The following is a 16,883-nucleotide window of genomic DNA, read 5'->3' on the forward strand; positions in this document are numbered from 1 at the left end:
CCCACCTATTTACCCTGCTAATCCCTTTAACCTACGCATCCTGGGACACTGACGGGCAATTTAGCAAGGCCAATGCACCTAACCCGCACATCTTTGGACTGTGGGAGGAAACCGGAGCACCCGGAGGAAACCCAGGCAGACACGGGGAGAATGTGCAGACTCCACACAGCCAGTGACCCAAGCCGGGAATCAAACCCAGGTCCCTGGTGCTGTGAGGCATTACTGCTAACCACTGTGCCACCTTGTTTTAAGAAGTTATTGGTCTCTGGCATGGTAACACACTCAGTAGACTGGGTGGTGCTGGAGAACACAAGCTAATTCAGTATCTGGTGAAACTATTCCTTTGTCCCGAGGCTGCAGCAGCGCGATGGAAAACAAGGTTTTTTTCTCTCGTGTCCTAGCAGTCAAATTAATTCCACCCAGTGGCACTGGGGCAAAGTGTTCCACGCCCTCACAACTCTTTGTATGGAGACATTTCCTTGGTTTCACTCTAACTGAGACTCTGACCCCAACACATTCTTCCCCCCCACCCCCCCCGGGCTGCAGCATTGTGAAATTCCTCACCTCTCACAGGCCCCCCCCACCCCGACCACCCACCCCCACCCCTCCACCCCACAATCCAATAAGATTTGAAGCAAACACGGGTAAAGGGGCACGAGGTATAAATCGGCAATGACATGATTGAACAGTGGGTCAGGCTGGAGGGCTGAATGGCCTCCATCCATTTCTGTCTTCCCTGGCATTCGATAATCATTCATCTTTTCCTTAACATTTCCAACCTCAGGACGATCCGATATTGTGACCTTTACACTCACTGGACTTTTGACGGAGGAGAAACAGTAGAATTGTAAAGTGGATTCTGGACTCACATGTTTAATGTGTGTACATGTCATGCATGTGTAAGCATGCATGTATGCGTATGCATGTTCTGTGTGTGTATGTGTGCGTGTATATTGCATGACACATTCCAGCCAGACATAGTATATCATTTATTTATTGGTTACCCAAAGTAAACAACATGGTTTTTTTTGGGTTGATTTTCACAATGCAGGAACCGACATTTACAAAGCACCATTGCAGCTTCATGATGGCGCACCCTGTCCCTGGACACCATCCACGTCCATCCCACTGGAAGCAGGGACTAGATACAGGGGCGGACAGTGGCTTAAACTGATCCCAAGCTGTGACATGACCCTGGACATCAGCAGAATGACACTGAGATGCAGATAAATGGGCACTTAGGCTGATCCGATATTTGGGGTGCGACAGGGGGCAGTGAATATGATGGGAGTATTACATCCTGCAGAAACGAACATATTAATTAAATCTAATCATTACTTGTTTTTTAAAAAGGTATCATGAATAAATGTGTGTAGCAAATGGCCAATAAACCAAGAACAGCTACAAGTTATAACCAGTGCTTCGGTGGTTAAGTTGGGGGTTTACTAGGTTAGGGCAATATCAGAGCGTGAGGGGTGGAGAGCGATTTACATCTGTTATCAACCTTTATTGATATGGATAATAATCATTAGTTATTGTTCACTCGTTTACATCCTTTGGTTAAAGGCCTTTAATCAATATTTATTAGCAAATGTTTATTGGTTAATATTGACCAGTTAATGGTTTGGTTAGTCATTGTTAGTCAATATGTGTCGGTTTATACTCATTGGTTAACAGGTTAATATCACTCATTTATTTCTTTTGGATTTCTGATTTTAACAAAAAGTAGTTACGATTCTGACTTTACACGAGTGAGAAAACAGAGAAAGATATTCTTCCAGTAATCAGCACAATTACATTGATACACATTCACAGCAACATACTGACACACACTCACAGTGACACACACACAGATATACTCACACTCATAGCGACACACAGATATACTCACAATCATAGTGACACACACAGATATATTCACATTCATAGCGACACACACACAGATATACACACACTCGCAGTGACACACACACAGATATACACACACTCGCAGTGACACACACACAGATATACACACACTCGCAGTGACACACACACAGATATACTCACACTCACAGTGACACACACACAGATATACTCACACTTGCAGCGACACACAGATATACTCACAATCATAATGACGCACAAACGTACCCCAACAAACACAATCGAAGAGGGGAATTTTCTCATCCTGCCCGCCACAGGAATCGTAGCGGGCGAGGTGGGGGGAGGGGGACACCATGCAAAGGTCCGTTGACCTCAGATGGGATGTTCCGGTTTTGGGGCGAGCACGGCTGTAAAATCCCGCCCATAGTCTGGAATCTTACCGCCTCGCCCATCCCAGCTCCTAAGATCCCACTCGAGGCCAACAGAGAATGCTGTTCTGCGAACCTCGCCTACCCCGATTCTGGGGCGGGCGAGGTGATAAAACCCTGCCATAGTGTCACACACACTTACACCAACACATTCACAACAACATACACACACCAACACATACTCAGGGACACAAACACACCCGCATCTACACACACATTCACACACAGTGGAATCCCATTATACTGATCATAAACCAGTCACTAGCTTATCAAACTAGACCTTACCTGAGACTGCAACTCTTTGTATCAGGTATTTTCAACCTGCAACTTTGGATGCAGTGCTAAACTCTCTACTCCAATCTCTGCTCCTTATTGCCCAGGTAATTTTGTCCTGTTTTTGTTTAGATTTTGTATTCATCAGCTGGTTTGGAAGGGAAGTTTGTATTAGTATTGCCTCACTGGTGGATAAACCCTCATTCTGGATTCCCAGAACTGTTTGTCACTTCAGAAAGCTACAAGTTAATAGAGGCTGGAATTAAACTGTAAAATTGACACAGGAGAGTTCATAGGATGTCCCTATGCAACAATTAAACCAGAGACCTTTCCAGCACTGAAGGACATCATTCGACCCATCAAATCTGTTTATCTGATAAAACCCAAACTAATCCCACTATCCTACTCTCTCCCCATAGCCCTGTATCAATCCTAAATTAATCCCACTGTCCAGCTCTCCCCATAGCCCTGTATCAACCCCAAATAATCCCACTCCTCTGATCTCCTCCATAACCCTGTGTCAATCCTAAACTAGGTACCACATGGTAGGTTGTTGCATAAGATTAAATCTCACGGGATCCAGGGTGAGTTAGCCAATTGGATACAAAATTGGTTTGGTGACAGAAGCCAGAGGGTGGTTGTAGAGGGTTGTTTTTCAAACTGGAGGCCTGTGACCAGCGGTGTGCCTCAGGGATCGGTGCTGGGTCCACTGTTATTTGTCATGTATATTAATGATTTGGCTGAGAATTTAGGAGGCATGGTTAGTGAGTTTGCAGATGACACCAAGATTGGTGGCATAGTGAACAGTGAAGAAGGTTATCTAGGATTGCAATGGGATCTTGATCAATTGGGACAGTGGGCCGATGAATGGCAGATGGAGTTTAATTTAATAAATGTGAGGTAATGCATTTTGGTAGATTGAATCAGGGCAGGACTTACTCAGTTAACAGTAGGGCGTTGGGGAAAGTTATAGAACAGAGATCTAGGGGTACAGGTTCATAGATCCTTGAAAGTTGAGTCACAGGTGGACAGAATGGTGAAGGCGGCATTCGGCATGCTTGGTTTCATCGGTCAGAACATTAAATACAGGAGTTTGGATGTCTTGATGAAGTTGTACAAGACATTGGTAAGGGATACTGTGTACAGTTCTGGTCACCCTATTATAGAAATGATATTATTAAACTAGAAAGAGTGCAGAAAAGATTTACTAGGATGCTACCGGGACTTGATGGATTGAGTTATAAGGAGAGGCTGGATAGACTGGGACTTTTTTCTCTGGAGTGTAGGAGGCTAAGGGGTGACCTTATAGAGGTCTATAAAATAATGAGGGGCATAGATCAGCTAGATAGTCAATATCTTTTCCCAAAGGTAGGGGAGTCTAAAACTAGAGGGCATAGGTTTAAGGTGAGAGGGGAGAGATACAAAAGGGCAGTCCCAATCCAGAAGGGCAATTTTTCACACAGAGGGTGGTGAGTGTCTGGAACAAGCTGCCAGAGGTAGTAGTAGAGGCGGGTACAATTTTATCTTTAAAAAAGCATTTAGACAGTTACATGGGTAAGATTCGTATAGAGGGATATGGGCCAAACACGGGCAATTGGGACTAACTTAATGGTAAAAACTGGGCAGCATGGACAAGTTGGGCCGAAAGGCCTGTTTCCATCTGTAAACCTCTATGACTCTAATCCCACTCCATATCCCTGTGTCAATCCCAAATTTAGCCCATTGTCCCACTCTCCCCATACCCTATATCAATCCCAAACTAATCCCATTGCCCCACTTTATCCTGAGAGCCCTCTATCAATCCCAAACTAATCCCACTGCCCCAATCAATCTTTGTAGTCCAGTATCAATCCCAAACTAATCCCTCTGCCCATTTTCTCCCCGTAGTCTAGTATCAATCCCATTCTAATTCCACTGCCCCGCTTTCTCCTCATAGTTCTTTATCAATCCCAAACTAATCCCACTGCCCCACTTTCTCCCCGTAGCCCTGTATCAATCCCATACTCCCACAGTTCTGTAGTTGCCCCTAACCTCAAATCATTCCTGAGTTTTCTCTTCAACAATGTAATGGTTTCTGACTCAAAAACTCTCTGGGATAAAACACTTCAAGATCCGAGAAGCTTCTGTGCAAAGCATTCCCTCTTGACCCCTCTCCTGACTGTCACTCAATCAGATAGTTACGCTGCCGCTGGGTGTTAATCAGGGAGGTCACGGGAGCTGTCACCCACACAATTGGATCATTGTGAACTTTCATTCTGCCAATTAAATAGACCAGAATATTAGGATTCCACTGAATGTGTCTATACATCGATGGGATTAGGTTCTGCTGTCCAAGATGCTTCTGACTCTGTGAACACCAAGGTGTCTTTGTTTAATTTATCCCGACATTCTGTAAAACAGAAAAGTGTTTATGTTATTGCTTGTTGTCTGTTTCAGGTGGTTTTATGAATGGTTTGCCTCCACGTCTCACCCTAGGATGTATCCGTGTTCTACAACGACTCTTTACATCCTCAATTATTCACTCACACTCAAGCTTCCCAATTTCCCACCGCTCCATTCAAGTCACAGATAAATACAGCACAGAATGAGGCCATTCGGCCCACTGACAACAATCCCACCCAGGCCCTATCCCCACGTATTTACCCTGCTAATCCCCCCGACACTAAGGGGTAATTTATCATGGCCAATCAACTTAACCCGCACATCTTTGGAGTGTGGGAGGAAACTGGAGCCCCTGGAGGAAACCCACGCTGTTACGGGGGGAACGTGCAGACTCCACACAGACAGTGACCTGAGGAAGTGAACCCGGGTCCCTGGCGCTGTGAGGCAGCAGTGCTAACCATGCTGGCACAGTGGTTAGACAGTGGCACAGTATTTAGCACTGCTGTCTCACAGCACCAGGTTCTTGAGGAAAGAAAACCTCCCCTTACCGAGTAACTCCAGTTCCGCACCATTGGGTAATAAACACTTTTTTATCCATGCCACCCATGTCCCAAAAATAATTCCCAATCCAACTGTTTTCCCCATTATATATCCCATTACAACCCAACATTAAATCCCACTGTTTCCTCACCACTTTCTATACTCACCACTTTCTATTGCTCATCCCATTTGCCCTCTCTTCCTCGGTACTCAGTCCCATTTTCTCTCCAGTTTTGGATCTGAACTAAACTGAACAAAGACCTCCCCCCACCCCACCCCACCCCACCCAGCCCCCTCCCCATCCCCATGCCCCCACCCTGTCTGTATTTAGCTGACTTTAGCCGGATTGCTGTTACTGGTCTCAGAGCCTTTTGATGGGAAGATCATCCAGGGCTCCCATTCCCGATTGGCGTCCCATTATCCCTGTAGGCAGGGTGCTCAGATGCCCGGGTGTCATAGGGAAAAGGGGCTGTGATGCCTCTGTGGAGGAATAGCTGGTAAACGCTCACATTTTGATGGTCCTAACATGAAGAGGTAGCCACTTGGCTGTGTGCTGGGGGGGGGAGGGGTGGGGGGGGGGGGGGGGGGGGTGGGTGGTGGGGGGTGTTGGGGTAGTTGGATGGCATCTGCAAAAGTGTCCGGGCCAAGGGGAGACAAGGGGAAAACCTTCAGATTCAATCTAGCTGGCAGTTATAGTTCAGGGCAATGGCAGTAACTCAGACAATGGCCAGAATCGGGGCGGGTGGGGCTTTAAAGAACGGCATTCTCCGCTGGCCTCGGGCAGGATCTTACGAGCCTCGGGTAGGTGAGGAGGTAAAATTCCGGCAACTGTGTTATAAGGTCAGGGTTATGGCCAGCTATTTGGAAGAATGTAGAAGAGGTTAAAAATCATCCCCCCCCTCAGTTACAGATGGCAACATTTCATAGAATCCCTACAGTGCAGAAGGAGGCCATTCGGCCCACATTGGCAACAACATTATTGTCTCCAATAACCAGTAGCTGTTAATTGTATCAATTTAAGTTAAGTGCCTACAGGTGGAGGGCATTGATTGGATGGTTATTTCAGCACATATAAAGAGATTCTGAAACAGGTGGAGACAGGAGATATATGCCTGTAATATTTCACGCTGTGAATAAATCTATTTCAAGTAATGGCTGGTTACTTTCTGCACCAACCGGTTATCAGCATTATAACCATTGGCTGTGGCAGGTTTGGATGAAGTGGTTCACACGATTTAACCACAACTTCCAGAGTTTCCTCCCACTAACTTAAACTTTAATCTAACCCCGAGAGGGAAAAATGTCACCCCAATCAATCCTCACCTGCAACCCAAGCGTTTCCCTTCTTCCATCAGATTATAACAGCTTGCAGTCGGTTCCCTCAGCTGCTTCCTCAGTCCCTCCAACTCTTGCTCAAGTTCCGCTCGACGCCCTAGTGACAAAGAATCATAGAGTACTCCATCATTGAAGGAGGTCATTCAGCCCAGCCATCAAGTATGTGGCAGCTCTTTCAGTTAGTCCCACTTCCCTGTGCCTTCTGCTGATCCCTGCAATGTTTTCTCCATTGTGTATTTATCAAATACTCTTGATATATGCAGCGCGTTCTACATCTCAAACACCGGTTGCCTACTAAGTCCATCCTCATGTCCCCTCTGATTCTTTTACCAATCACCTTAGCTCTGTGTCCTCTCATTATTGGCACTCAACCACTGATGGAGAACTGATCACCTGCAAACTCTCAAGGTCTCATGGCTCCTCGTCCTCTCTCTGGATCACATGCCCCATTTGTGTTGGCAGCAGCGTCTCAGTGGGACGTCCTCCCGTTCCACAGTCAGAAGGCTGTTGGATTTTAAAGCCTTCACTCAGTACTGGTGCTAAACTCAGGCATTCTCTCCCTAAACCTCTCCACCTCTTTGTCCTTGCACTCGCCCCAAGGCTGGAAATTCCTGCCTGGGGTCAACGGACCTTTGTATGGTCCGTGTCCCGCCCACTACCATACCCGTTGCCGGCAGGACGGGAAAGTTCCACCCTCTGGGTTTGTTCTCCTTGGAGTAGAGAAGGTTAAGGGAGGATCCGAAAATCCATATGGAGAAACTATTTCCAATGGCAGGAAGGCCAGAAACCCAGAGGGTCAGTGATTGGCAAAAGAACCAAAGGAAGAGATTAAATATGCAAATATTTGTCTGTAAACCACACATTTATGTGAAGATGTGTGGGTTCATAATCCTCATGAATGGTAAAGGTTCAAGCACCGACCTTCCAACAACAGCTTTTCGTTCTTCAGCACCCAATATTCAGCCTGTGCGTTGGCCATGGCCGTCTGTGTGAATGAAAAACAACCGAACTGTTACAACTGAACAAGATCAGGTCAGGAGTCTGGTGTTAGAGTGCGCCAGGATTGGGACTGGGGTCTGGTATTAGAGTGGGAACAGGATTGGGACTGGGGTCTGGTATTGGAGTGGGACAGGATTGGGTCTGGGGTCTGGTATTAGAGTGGGACAGGATTGGGTCTGGGGTCTGGTGTTAGAGTGGGACAGGACTGGATCTGGTATTAGAGTGGTCCAGGATTGGGTCTGGGGTCTGGTGTTAGAGTGGGCCAGGATTGGGATTGGGGTCTGGTATTAGACTGGGACAGGATTGGGTCTGGGATCTGGTACTAGAGTGGGACAGGATTGGGCCTAGGGTCTGGTATTAGAGTGGGACAGGATTGGGTCTGGGGTCTGGTATTAGAATGGGACAGGATTCGGTCTGGGGTCTGGTAGAGTGGGACAGGTTTGGGTCTGGGGTCTGGTTTTAGAGTGGGACAGTATTGGGTCTGGGGTCTGGTATTAGACTGGGGCAGGACTGGGTCTGGGGTCTGGTATTAGAGTGGGACTGGGGTCTGGTATTAGACTGGGACAGGATTGGGACTGGGGTCTGGTATTAGAGTGGGACAGGATTGGGTCTGGGGTCTGGTATTAGACTGGGGCAGGACTGGGTCTGGGGTCTGGTATTAGACTGGGGCAGGACTGGGTCTGGGGTCTGGTATTAGACTGGGGCAGGACTGGGTCTGGGGTCTGGTATTAGAGTGGGACAGGATTGGGACTGGGGTCTGGTATTAGACTGGGACAGGATTGGGACTGGAGTCTGGTATTAGACTGGGACAGGATTGGGACTGGGGTCTGGTATTAGACTGGGACAGGATTGGGACTGGGGCCTGGTTTGAGAGTTTGACAGGATTTAATTTGGGGTCTGGTATTAGAGTGGACCAGGATTGTATTTGGGGTCTGGGGTTAGAGTGGGACAGGATTGGGTCTGGGGTCTGGTATTAGAGTGGTTGTATCATTACATATTGTATAGATTTGTCTATTGAATATCAGAAGGTATCAGGACACCAGGAGCAGGGAATTGAACTCTGAAAACTGTTTCAAATTTCCCAGATTCCTCTCACTGTAAAACATTCTCTCTTCCACCTTCTTCCATCGGGAAAAAGACACAACAGTCTGAGGTCACGTACCAACCGACTCAAAAATAGATTCTTCCCTGCTGCCGTCAGACTTTTGAATGGACCTACCTCGCATTAAGTTGATCTTTCTCTACACCTTAGCTATGGCTGTAACACTACATTCTGCACCCTCTCCTTTCCTTCTCTTTGAACGGTATGCTTTATCTGTATAGCGCGCAAGAAACAATACTTTTCACTGTATACTAATACATGTGACAATAATAAATCAAATCAAAATCTATTCTCTCGGCATTCCACCAGAATGGAAGTTGGGATTAAGCCTTGTACACTAAATATTAACAGTCTAAATACGGAAGATGAGTTTGGGAAATGTGATACAGAATTATAAATTACTCTAAGTAGCAAGTAAGGGTTAATAAAATAGTGAAAGGACAATTCAAGGACTAGGGTTCATTTCTAAAAGGATAGAATTGAAAAGCGATGCAGTGATGTCAAACTTGTACGGAACTTTGATTCTTTCTCACCTGAAGAATTTTGAACAGTTTGGTCGGAGGAATTGCAAAATAGATTCACACGGGTGTAACCAGGACCGAGAGGTTACAACTATTCAAAAAGGATGAAGAGGCTGGAGCTCTTTTCTCTAGAAAAGAGGTCGAGGGATAACTAGATAAAGGTTTTTTTTAAATGATGACAGGGTTTAGTATGGTAGCTGATAAAATTGGACTGAGTCAGCACGGCTTCGTCAAGGGGAGGTCATGTCTGACAAATCTGTTGGAGCTCTTTGAAGAGGTAACAAGGAAGTTAGATAAAGGAGAACCAGTGGACGTGATTTATTTAGATTTCCAGAAGGCCTTTGACAAGGTGCCGCACATGAGACTGTTAAATAAGTTAAGTGCCCATGGTGTTAAGGGTAAGATCCTAGCATGGATAGAGGATTGGCTGACTGGCAGAAGGCAGAGAGTGGGGATAAAGGGGTCTTTTTCAGGATGACAGCCAGTGACTAGTGGTGTGCCTCAGGGGTCAGTGCTGGGACCACAACTTTTCACAATATACATTAACGATTTGGAGGAAGGAACTGAAGGCACTGTTGCTAAGTTTGCAGATGATAAAAGATATGTGGAGGGACAGGTAGTATTGAGGAAGCAGGGGAGCTGCAGAAGGACTTGGACAGGTTAGGAGAGTGGGCAAAGAAGTGGCAGATGGAATACAATGTGGAAAAGTGTGAGGTTATGCACTTTGGAAGGAAGAATGGAGGAAGAATGGAGGCATAGACTATTTGCTAAAGGGAGAAATGCTTAGGAAATCAGAAGCACAAAGGGACTTGGGAGTCATTGTTCAAGATTCTCTTAAGGTGCAGGTTCAGTCGGCAGTTAGGAAGGCTAGAATACAAGAGCAGGGATGTACTTCTGAGGCTGCATAAGGCTCTGGTCAGACCCCATTTGGAGTATTGTGAGCAGTTTTGGGCCCCGTATCTAAGGAAGGATGTGCCGGCCTTGGAAAGGGTCCAGAGGAGGTTCACAAGAATGATTCCTGGAATGAAGAGCTTGTCGTATGAGGAACGGTTGAGGACTCTGGGTCTGTACTCGTTGGAGTTTAGAAGGATGAGGGGGGATCTTATTAAAACTTACAGGATACTGCGAGAACTAGATAGAATGGACGTGGAGAGGATGTTCCACTAGTAGGAAAAACTAGAACCAGAGGGCACAACTTCAGACTAAAGGGACAATTCTTTAAAACAGAGATGAGAGGAATTTCTTCAGCCAGAGAGTGGTGAATCTGTGGAACTCTTTGCCACTGAAGGCTGTGGAGGCCAGGTCATTGAGTGTCTTTAAGACAGAGATAGATAGGTTCTTGATTAATAAGGGGATCAGGGGTTATGGGGAAAAGGCAGGAGAATATGGATGAGAAAAATATCAGCCATGATTGAATGGCGGAGCAGACTCGATGGGCCGAGTGGCCTAATTCTGCTCCTATGTCTTATGGTCTTATAGCTTTGGAGGACGTCAGAACCAAGGGCCCTAAGTACATACATACTTATGAATTTGGAACAAATACAGGCCATTCGAGTCTGTTGTGTTATTTAATAAGATCATGGCTGATCCGATTGCGGCCTCAGCTACACGTTTTACACCTTTGTCTCCCTTGTTAATCACGAGTCCATCTACCTCGGTCTTAAAAATATTCATTGACTTTGCCGTTGCTCATTGCTGTTTGTGGAATCTTGCAGTGTACACACTGGTTGGCCATTACAGATCACAACAGCAACCACACTTTAAAAATCATTTAATTGTCTGTAAAGTGCTTTGGGATGTCCTGAAGTGGTGTCTAAATGTGCATTTTTATCTCTCTGCGAGCTGTGCTGGAAATATTTTTAACAGTTATCAGGGAAGCAATCAGAGGAGCTTCAGGTGGGAGTCAAAGCAATCAGACTCTGAGCCAACGGGACTTTATGGAAAGGAAGTTGTGTCTAATAAAGTTGTTCGGATGTGCATCTTCCTCCAGCTTTTTCCGTTCTCTCCAGAATGCTCTCCACTCACTAGGATGCAGTGAGCGAATCCCATTTTCCAACACTTGTCCCATAAATGTTGTGATGTTTCAAGCGCTCATCCAAATACTTTTTAAAACGTTACATGGTTCCCGCCAATCTCTGAGTGAATTTCATTTTCTCAAATCCCCTCTGAATCTCCTGCCCCTCACCCTAAAACTCCGCCCCCTCGTGACTGACCCCCTCGGCCAAGGGGAACAGCTGCTTCCTGTTCTAACCACTTCCTGAGAGTGGTGAGAATGTGAGACTGGAATAAGGATGTTTCCTGAAAAAAACATGAGAGAAAAGGGAATAAACTGTTTGCTGAAAGATCAGGAAGAGGTAGATGGAAAATGGGAGAATTACATGGAGCATAAAAAAACAGCATAGAGTAGGTGGGCCAAATGGTCTGTTTCTTTGTCATAAATTCAAAGTAATTCTCTGTATTGGTGAGGCCAGAGTTAACATGGAACTTGGGGTCCCTTGAAATATGCAGGTCAAGGAAGGTGGTGGTATAATGGTATTGTCACTGAACTAATAATTCAGGGATCCAGGGTAATGCTCTGGGGAGCAGAATTCAAATCCCACCACGGCAGATGGTGAAAATTGTATTCAATAAAAATCTGGAATTAAGAATCTCCTGATGACCATGAAACCATTGTCGATTGTTGTAAAAACCCATCTGCTTCACTGATGTCCTTTAGGGAAGGAAATCTGCCGTCCTTACCTGGTCTGGCCTACATGTGACTCCAGAGCCACAGCAATGTGGTTGACTCTTAAATGCCCTCTGAAATGGAGGGCAGTTAGGGATGGGCAATAAATGCTGGGCCCAACCAGCGATGCCCGCATCCCATAAAATGTATAAATAAAATAAGCCTCCCTTAATGTCATGCAGGTCTGATGTACCATTTCAAACTGGGTCTGAGTGTGCACAATGGCAGCTCCCCCACCCAGAGTAGTCCCAGGTCCAGAAAGGACCCAGGAGTTTCCTTGTGGGTTGAAAAAGTGGGCTGGTTTCTCCCTCTTTGGAGTCCCATTTGGAGCCTCCAGGCTTCCCCTCTCCACTCCTAAATGGTAAGGTTTGGTGGAGTCAGCAAACATTAACATGTTAAGAAGGGCATGCCACCAATATCAGCCATGTCAGATCTGACACCTGTTTGCCATGTAGATGCGTGGGAATTCAAATCAAGCCCTCCCACAGCCCCACCAACCCCCATCTTTCTCAACCCTCCCCCATGACCTCATCCAACCTCCCTCCCCACCTCCTCCACCTCCATCTCTGTAACCTCCACCAACCCTTCCGAGAGCTCTACGCTTCTTCAATTCTGGCCTCTTGCGCGTCCTCTGATTTCAATCTCTCCACCATTGGCGGCAATGCATTGAGCTGCCTGGACCCCAATCTCTGGAATTTACCCCCCCAACCCCCACCCCCACCCCCATCACAAACTTCTCCTCCTTTACTCACTGACTGTGATGAGAATTGAAAAGCACCACATTGATGGCAAAGCTTTTGGGATTCTCTGAGGTTGTGAAAGGCGCTACATAAATGTAGATCTTTCTTTTGTTTCTTTTCCAGAGTTGGTTTGCTGCCTGCAGATGTTTTACTTCCTGTAACCACAGACATTGAAAGAAGCTGAGGGTCCCATGGGTGGCTGCCTCGTCTGAAAAGATCAATTCACCGTGAACAATTCTTAGGGAGAGCTGACCCTAAAATTACCTCGGAGGCAGACCTTTCTCCTTAACTCTGCAAAGATGTCCTCTTCAAACGCACACCTAACTGATGTCACCATCATTCCACACTCTTAACATCCCAAGAAGCTCCTCCTTACATTGCCCCCTCCCCCCTCCCCCCCTCTCCCCCCTCACCCCCCTCCCCCCTCCCACCCACCCACACCCCCCCCCCCCCCCCCCCCCCGCCCCCCTCCCGGTTCTCCTGCCAGTTATTCTAAATTCCTGTCTCTGATTACTGACCCAGGAAGTTGAGGGTTTCTTCTTAGTCTATCTGGGTGATCAACTCATCTCTGAAATTAATCAGCTCAATAACCAGTCTGATCTTTTCCATCGGGATAAAGATACAAAAGTCTGAGGTCACGTACCAACCGACTCAGGAACAGCTTCTTCCCTGCTGCCGTCAGACTTTTGAATGGACCTACTTCACAAGTTGATCTTTCTCTACACCCTAGCTATGACTGTAACACTACATTCTGCACTCTCTCCTTTCCTTCTCTATGAACGGTATGCTTTGTCTGTATAGCGTGCAAGAAACAATACTTTTCACTGTATACTAATATATGTGACAATAATAAATCAAATTAAATCTACTCCACCAGCCTCACTCACTCACTCACAATTTCTCTGTGGCAGGATGATGGGGCATTGATGAATTCTGGTTTGAGTTTTTCCAGTTGACCCCTCAACGTATTCCGTTCCACCAGGAGCTGCACCTTCTCTGCCAAGTATTTTGCTTTTTCATCCTGCATTTCCGACTCCTTGGTTTTGAATTGATACTTCTCGGCTTCTGCGTCCCGTTTACATTTCTCGTTCATCTTTTCCAAGGTGCTTATCTTTGAGCTTTGATCATTGTTGTTCTGCCACACACCTTTGACGATTGCATCAAAGCGGTCTATCTTCTCCTGGAGCTCACTCTGGAAGTTTGAGGACAGTGGGATACAGTTGGCTCTTATTTTCTCTAATTTCTGACTCAGACTCTGATCATAGTGCCTCCCGATCTGTTCTGCAAGAGGCCTGAAGCGAACTTCATAATTTGTCTTGATCTCTGCCATCATCTTTTGAAATGCTTTGCCCATGGAGGAGCAGTTCCCTCGGAGCTCTGCTAGCTGACTGTTCAGTTTCATTTCCACCAAGATGTGTCTGGCCTCTTGCAGCTCTTTCTCACCGTTGGCAATTGCAAGCTTCCTTTGGACGATTGAGTAGTTTGCTTGCAAGCTCTCACATGACTTCATGAATTCCCATTGACTTTTCACATTGGGGCCTGGAGTCATTAAAGATGCAAAGACAGTTACTTTTTTTTAATCTATTCGTAATTTTTCAAAACAATTTCAAACTCAAATCATTTCAGTACATATTACCTGGTAAGAGCATGTTCTAGAGCTATGCACCTCAGGTGCATGTTCTACAACAATGCATCTCAGCAAGATGTTTACAGTAATGCATGTCAGAAACCTATTTACAACAACGCATGTCAGAAACATATTTACAACAATGCATGTCAGGAACATGTTCTACAACAATGCATGTCAGAAACATATTTACAACAACGCATGTCAGAAACATATTTACAACGATGCATGTCAGGAACATGTTCTACAACAATGCATGTCAGGAACATGTTCTACAACAATGCATGTCAGGAACATGTTCTACAACAATGCATGTCAGAAACATGTTTACAACAATGCATGTGAGAAACATATTTACAGCAATGCATGTCAGGAACATGTTCTACTACAATGCATGTCAGAAACATGTTTTGGCAGAGTGGAAGATCAGAAGGATCTTGGGGTCCGAGTTGATAGGACGCTCAAAGCAGCTGTGCAGGTTGAGGCTGTGGTTAAGAAGGCGTATGGTGTACTGGCCTTCATCAATCGAGGAATTGAGTTTAGGAGTCGTGAGATAATGTTGCAGCTATATAAGACCCTGCTCAGACCCCACTTGGAGTACTGTGCTCAGTTCTGGTCACCTCATTACAGGAAGGATGTGGAAGCCATAGAAAGGGTGCAGAGGAGATTTACAAGGATGTTGCCTGGGTTGGGGACCATGCCTTATGAGGATAGGTTGAGGGAGCTCGGCCTTTTCTCCTTGGAGAGACGAAGGATGAGGGGTGACCTGATAGAGGTGTATAAGATGTTGAGAGGTATTGATCGAGTGGATAGTCAGAGGCTTTTACCCAGGGCTGAAATGGTTGCCACACGAGGACACACGTTTAAGGTGCTGGGGAGTAGGTACAGAGGAGATGTCAGGGGTAAGTTTTTCACTCAGAGGGTGGTGGGTGCGTGGAATGGGCTGCCGTCAGTGGTGGTGGAGGCGGATTCGATAGGGTCATTTAAGAGACTTTTAGATAAGTACATGGAACTTTGTAAGATAGAGGGTTAGAGGTAAGCCTAGTAATCGCTAAGATAGGGACATGTTCGGCACAACTTTGTGGGCTGAAGGGCCTGTATTGTGCTGTAGTTTTTCTATGTTTCTATGTTCTGCAACAATGCATGTCAGGAAGATGTTCTATAGTAATGTGGGGCATGTGTATGATCCATTGCACTGCACAATGAGAACAGGATTGCGATGCAATGTGAGTAATTAGCCACATGCACTTGGAAAGCACAAAATGGAACAAAATTAAATCCCAAGGAAGAAAGAGACCAGAGGAGGTCATAGAGCCTGTTCCGTGCCGCAGTCCAGTTAGATCACAGCTTACCTGTCTCCATCTCCCCGCCCTGCTTCCGTAACCGTTACCCTCATTACCAGGTTACCCTCATTACCAAACAAAGAACCGTGTGAAAAAATAATCAATCTCAAGTTTTGAACTTTTCAGCAGTCTCCCAACTGCAATAGTTATATTGGAAGAGAAAGTTCCAGATTCCCACTCCCCTGTGTGAAGCAGGGCTGCCCCACATCACCCTGAATTTGTTCAGATCTAGCTGAGTCCCACATAGTAGTAAAGTTCAGTGACTTACCGGAGCTGTAGGGATTAATAATGCCGTGGAAGCGGGTGCTGTTTAAGGCATTCTGTTGGTGAAATAAAACCGCCGTTATTATCCCTCATGTGACCACAATCATTTCAACCCCAGATATTCCATCGTCTCCAAACCCACCCCTTAATCTGAAGGGGGAGCAGGTCAACTCATCATGAGCTCTCCCCACCTCCTCCCCCCACCCATTGTGAACAAAACAGCTCAAACACTGGTATAGCTGCAACTAAGAGGCAGCAAATCAGGTGGCCATGGTTAGAAGATGCCAAGACTGGGCATCAAGTGTCCTTGGATTGTGAGAGAAAGGAAAGGCCGAGGAAGAAGAGGGGATGAGATCCTGGGATGGGACAACCTATAGAGGAAAGAGCAGGATGAACACTCAGTGCAACAATGGGTGGCACAGCGGTTAGAACTGCTGCTTCACAGCGGCAGGGACCTGGGTTCAATTCCCGCCTCAGGTGGCTGTGTGGAGTTTGCACGTTCCCCCCGTGTCTGCGTGGGTTTCCTCCGGGTGCTCCTGTTTCCTCCCACAGTCCAAAGATGTGCAGGTTAGGCGGTGGATTGGATGTGTTAAATTGGCACTTAGTGCCGGGGGAATTAGCAGGGTAAATACATGAGGTTGCAGGGATAGGGTCTGGGTGGGATTGTGGTTGGTGCTCGATGGGCCGAATGGCCTTCTTCTGTACTGTAGGGATTCAATGATTCTAAGAACAACAGCT

The 16,883-nt window shown here is 46.2% G+C and overlaps 1 protein-coding gene across 1 annotated transcript in view; it reads right to left on the reverse strand.

Annotated features, from left to right (window-relative positions):
- Window positions 1-985: 985 nt before the first annotated feature.
- The window catches only part of plvapb (plasmalemma vesicle associated protein b), a 28,966-nt gene continuing 13,068 nt past the window's right edge, over window positions 986-16,883 (reverse strand). Inside the window, exons 3-7 of the mRNA XM_078198547.1 lie at window positions 16,150-16,201; window positions 13,807-14,450; window positions 7,746-7,809; window positions 6,813-6,921; window positions 986-4,956 (exon numbers count right to left, since the gene is read on the reverse strand). Of these exons, the coding sequence (XP_078054673.1) occupies window positions 4,944-4,956; window positions 6,813-6,921; window positions 7,746-7,809; window positions 13,807-14,450; window positions 16,150-16,201 (882 nt within the window). The 3' untranslated portion in view covers window positions 986-4,943. The remainder of the gene's footprint in view (window positions 4,957-6,812; window positions 6,922-7,745; window positions 7,810-13,806; window positions 14,451-16,149; window positions 16,202-16,883) is intronic.

Source organism: Mustelus asterias, chromosome 26 (genome assembly GCF_964213995.1).
Source record: "Mustelus asterias chromosome 26, sMusAst1.hap1.1, whole genome shotgun sequence".
NCBI lineage: Eukaryota > Metazoa > Chordata > Chondrichthyes > Carcharhiniformes > Triakidae > Mustelus > Mustelus asterias.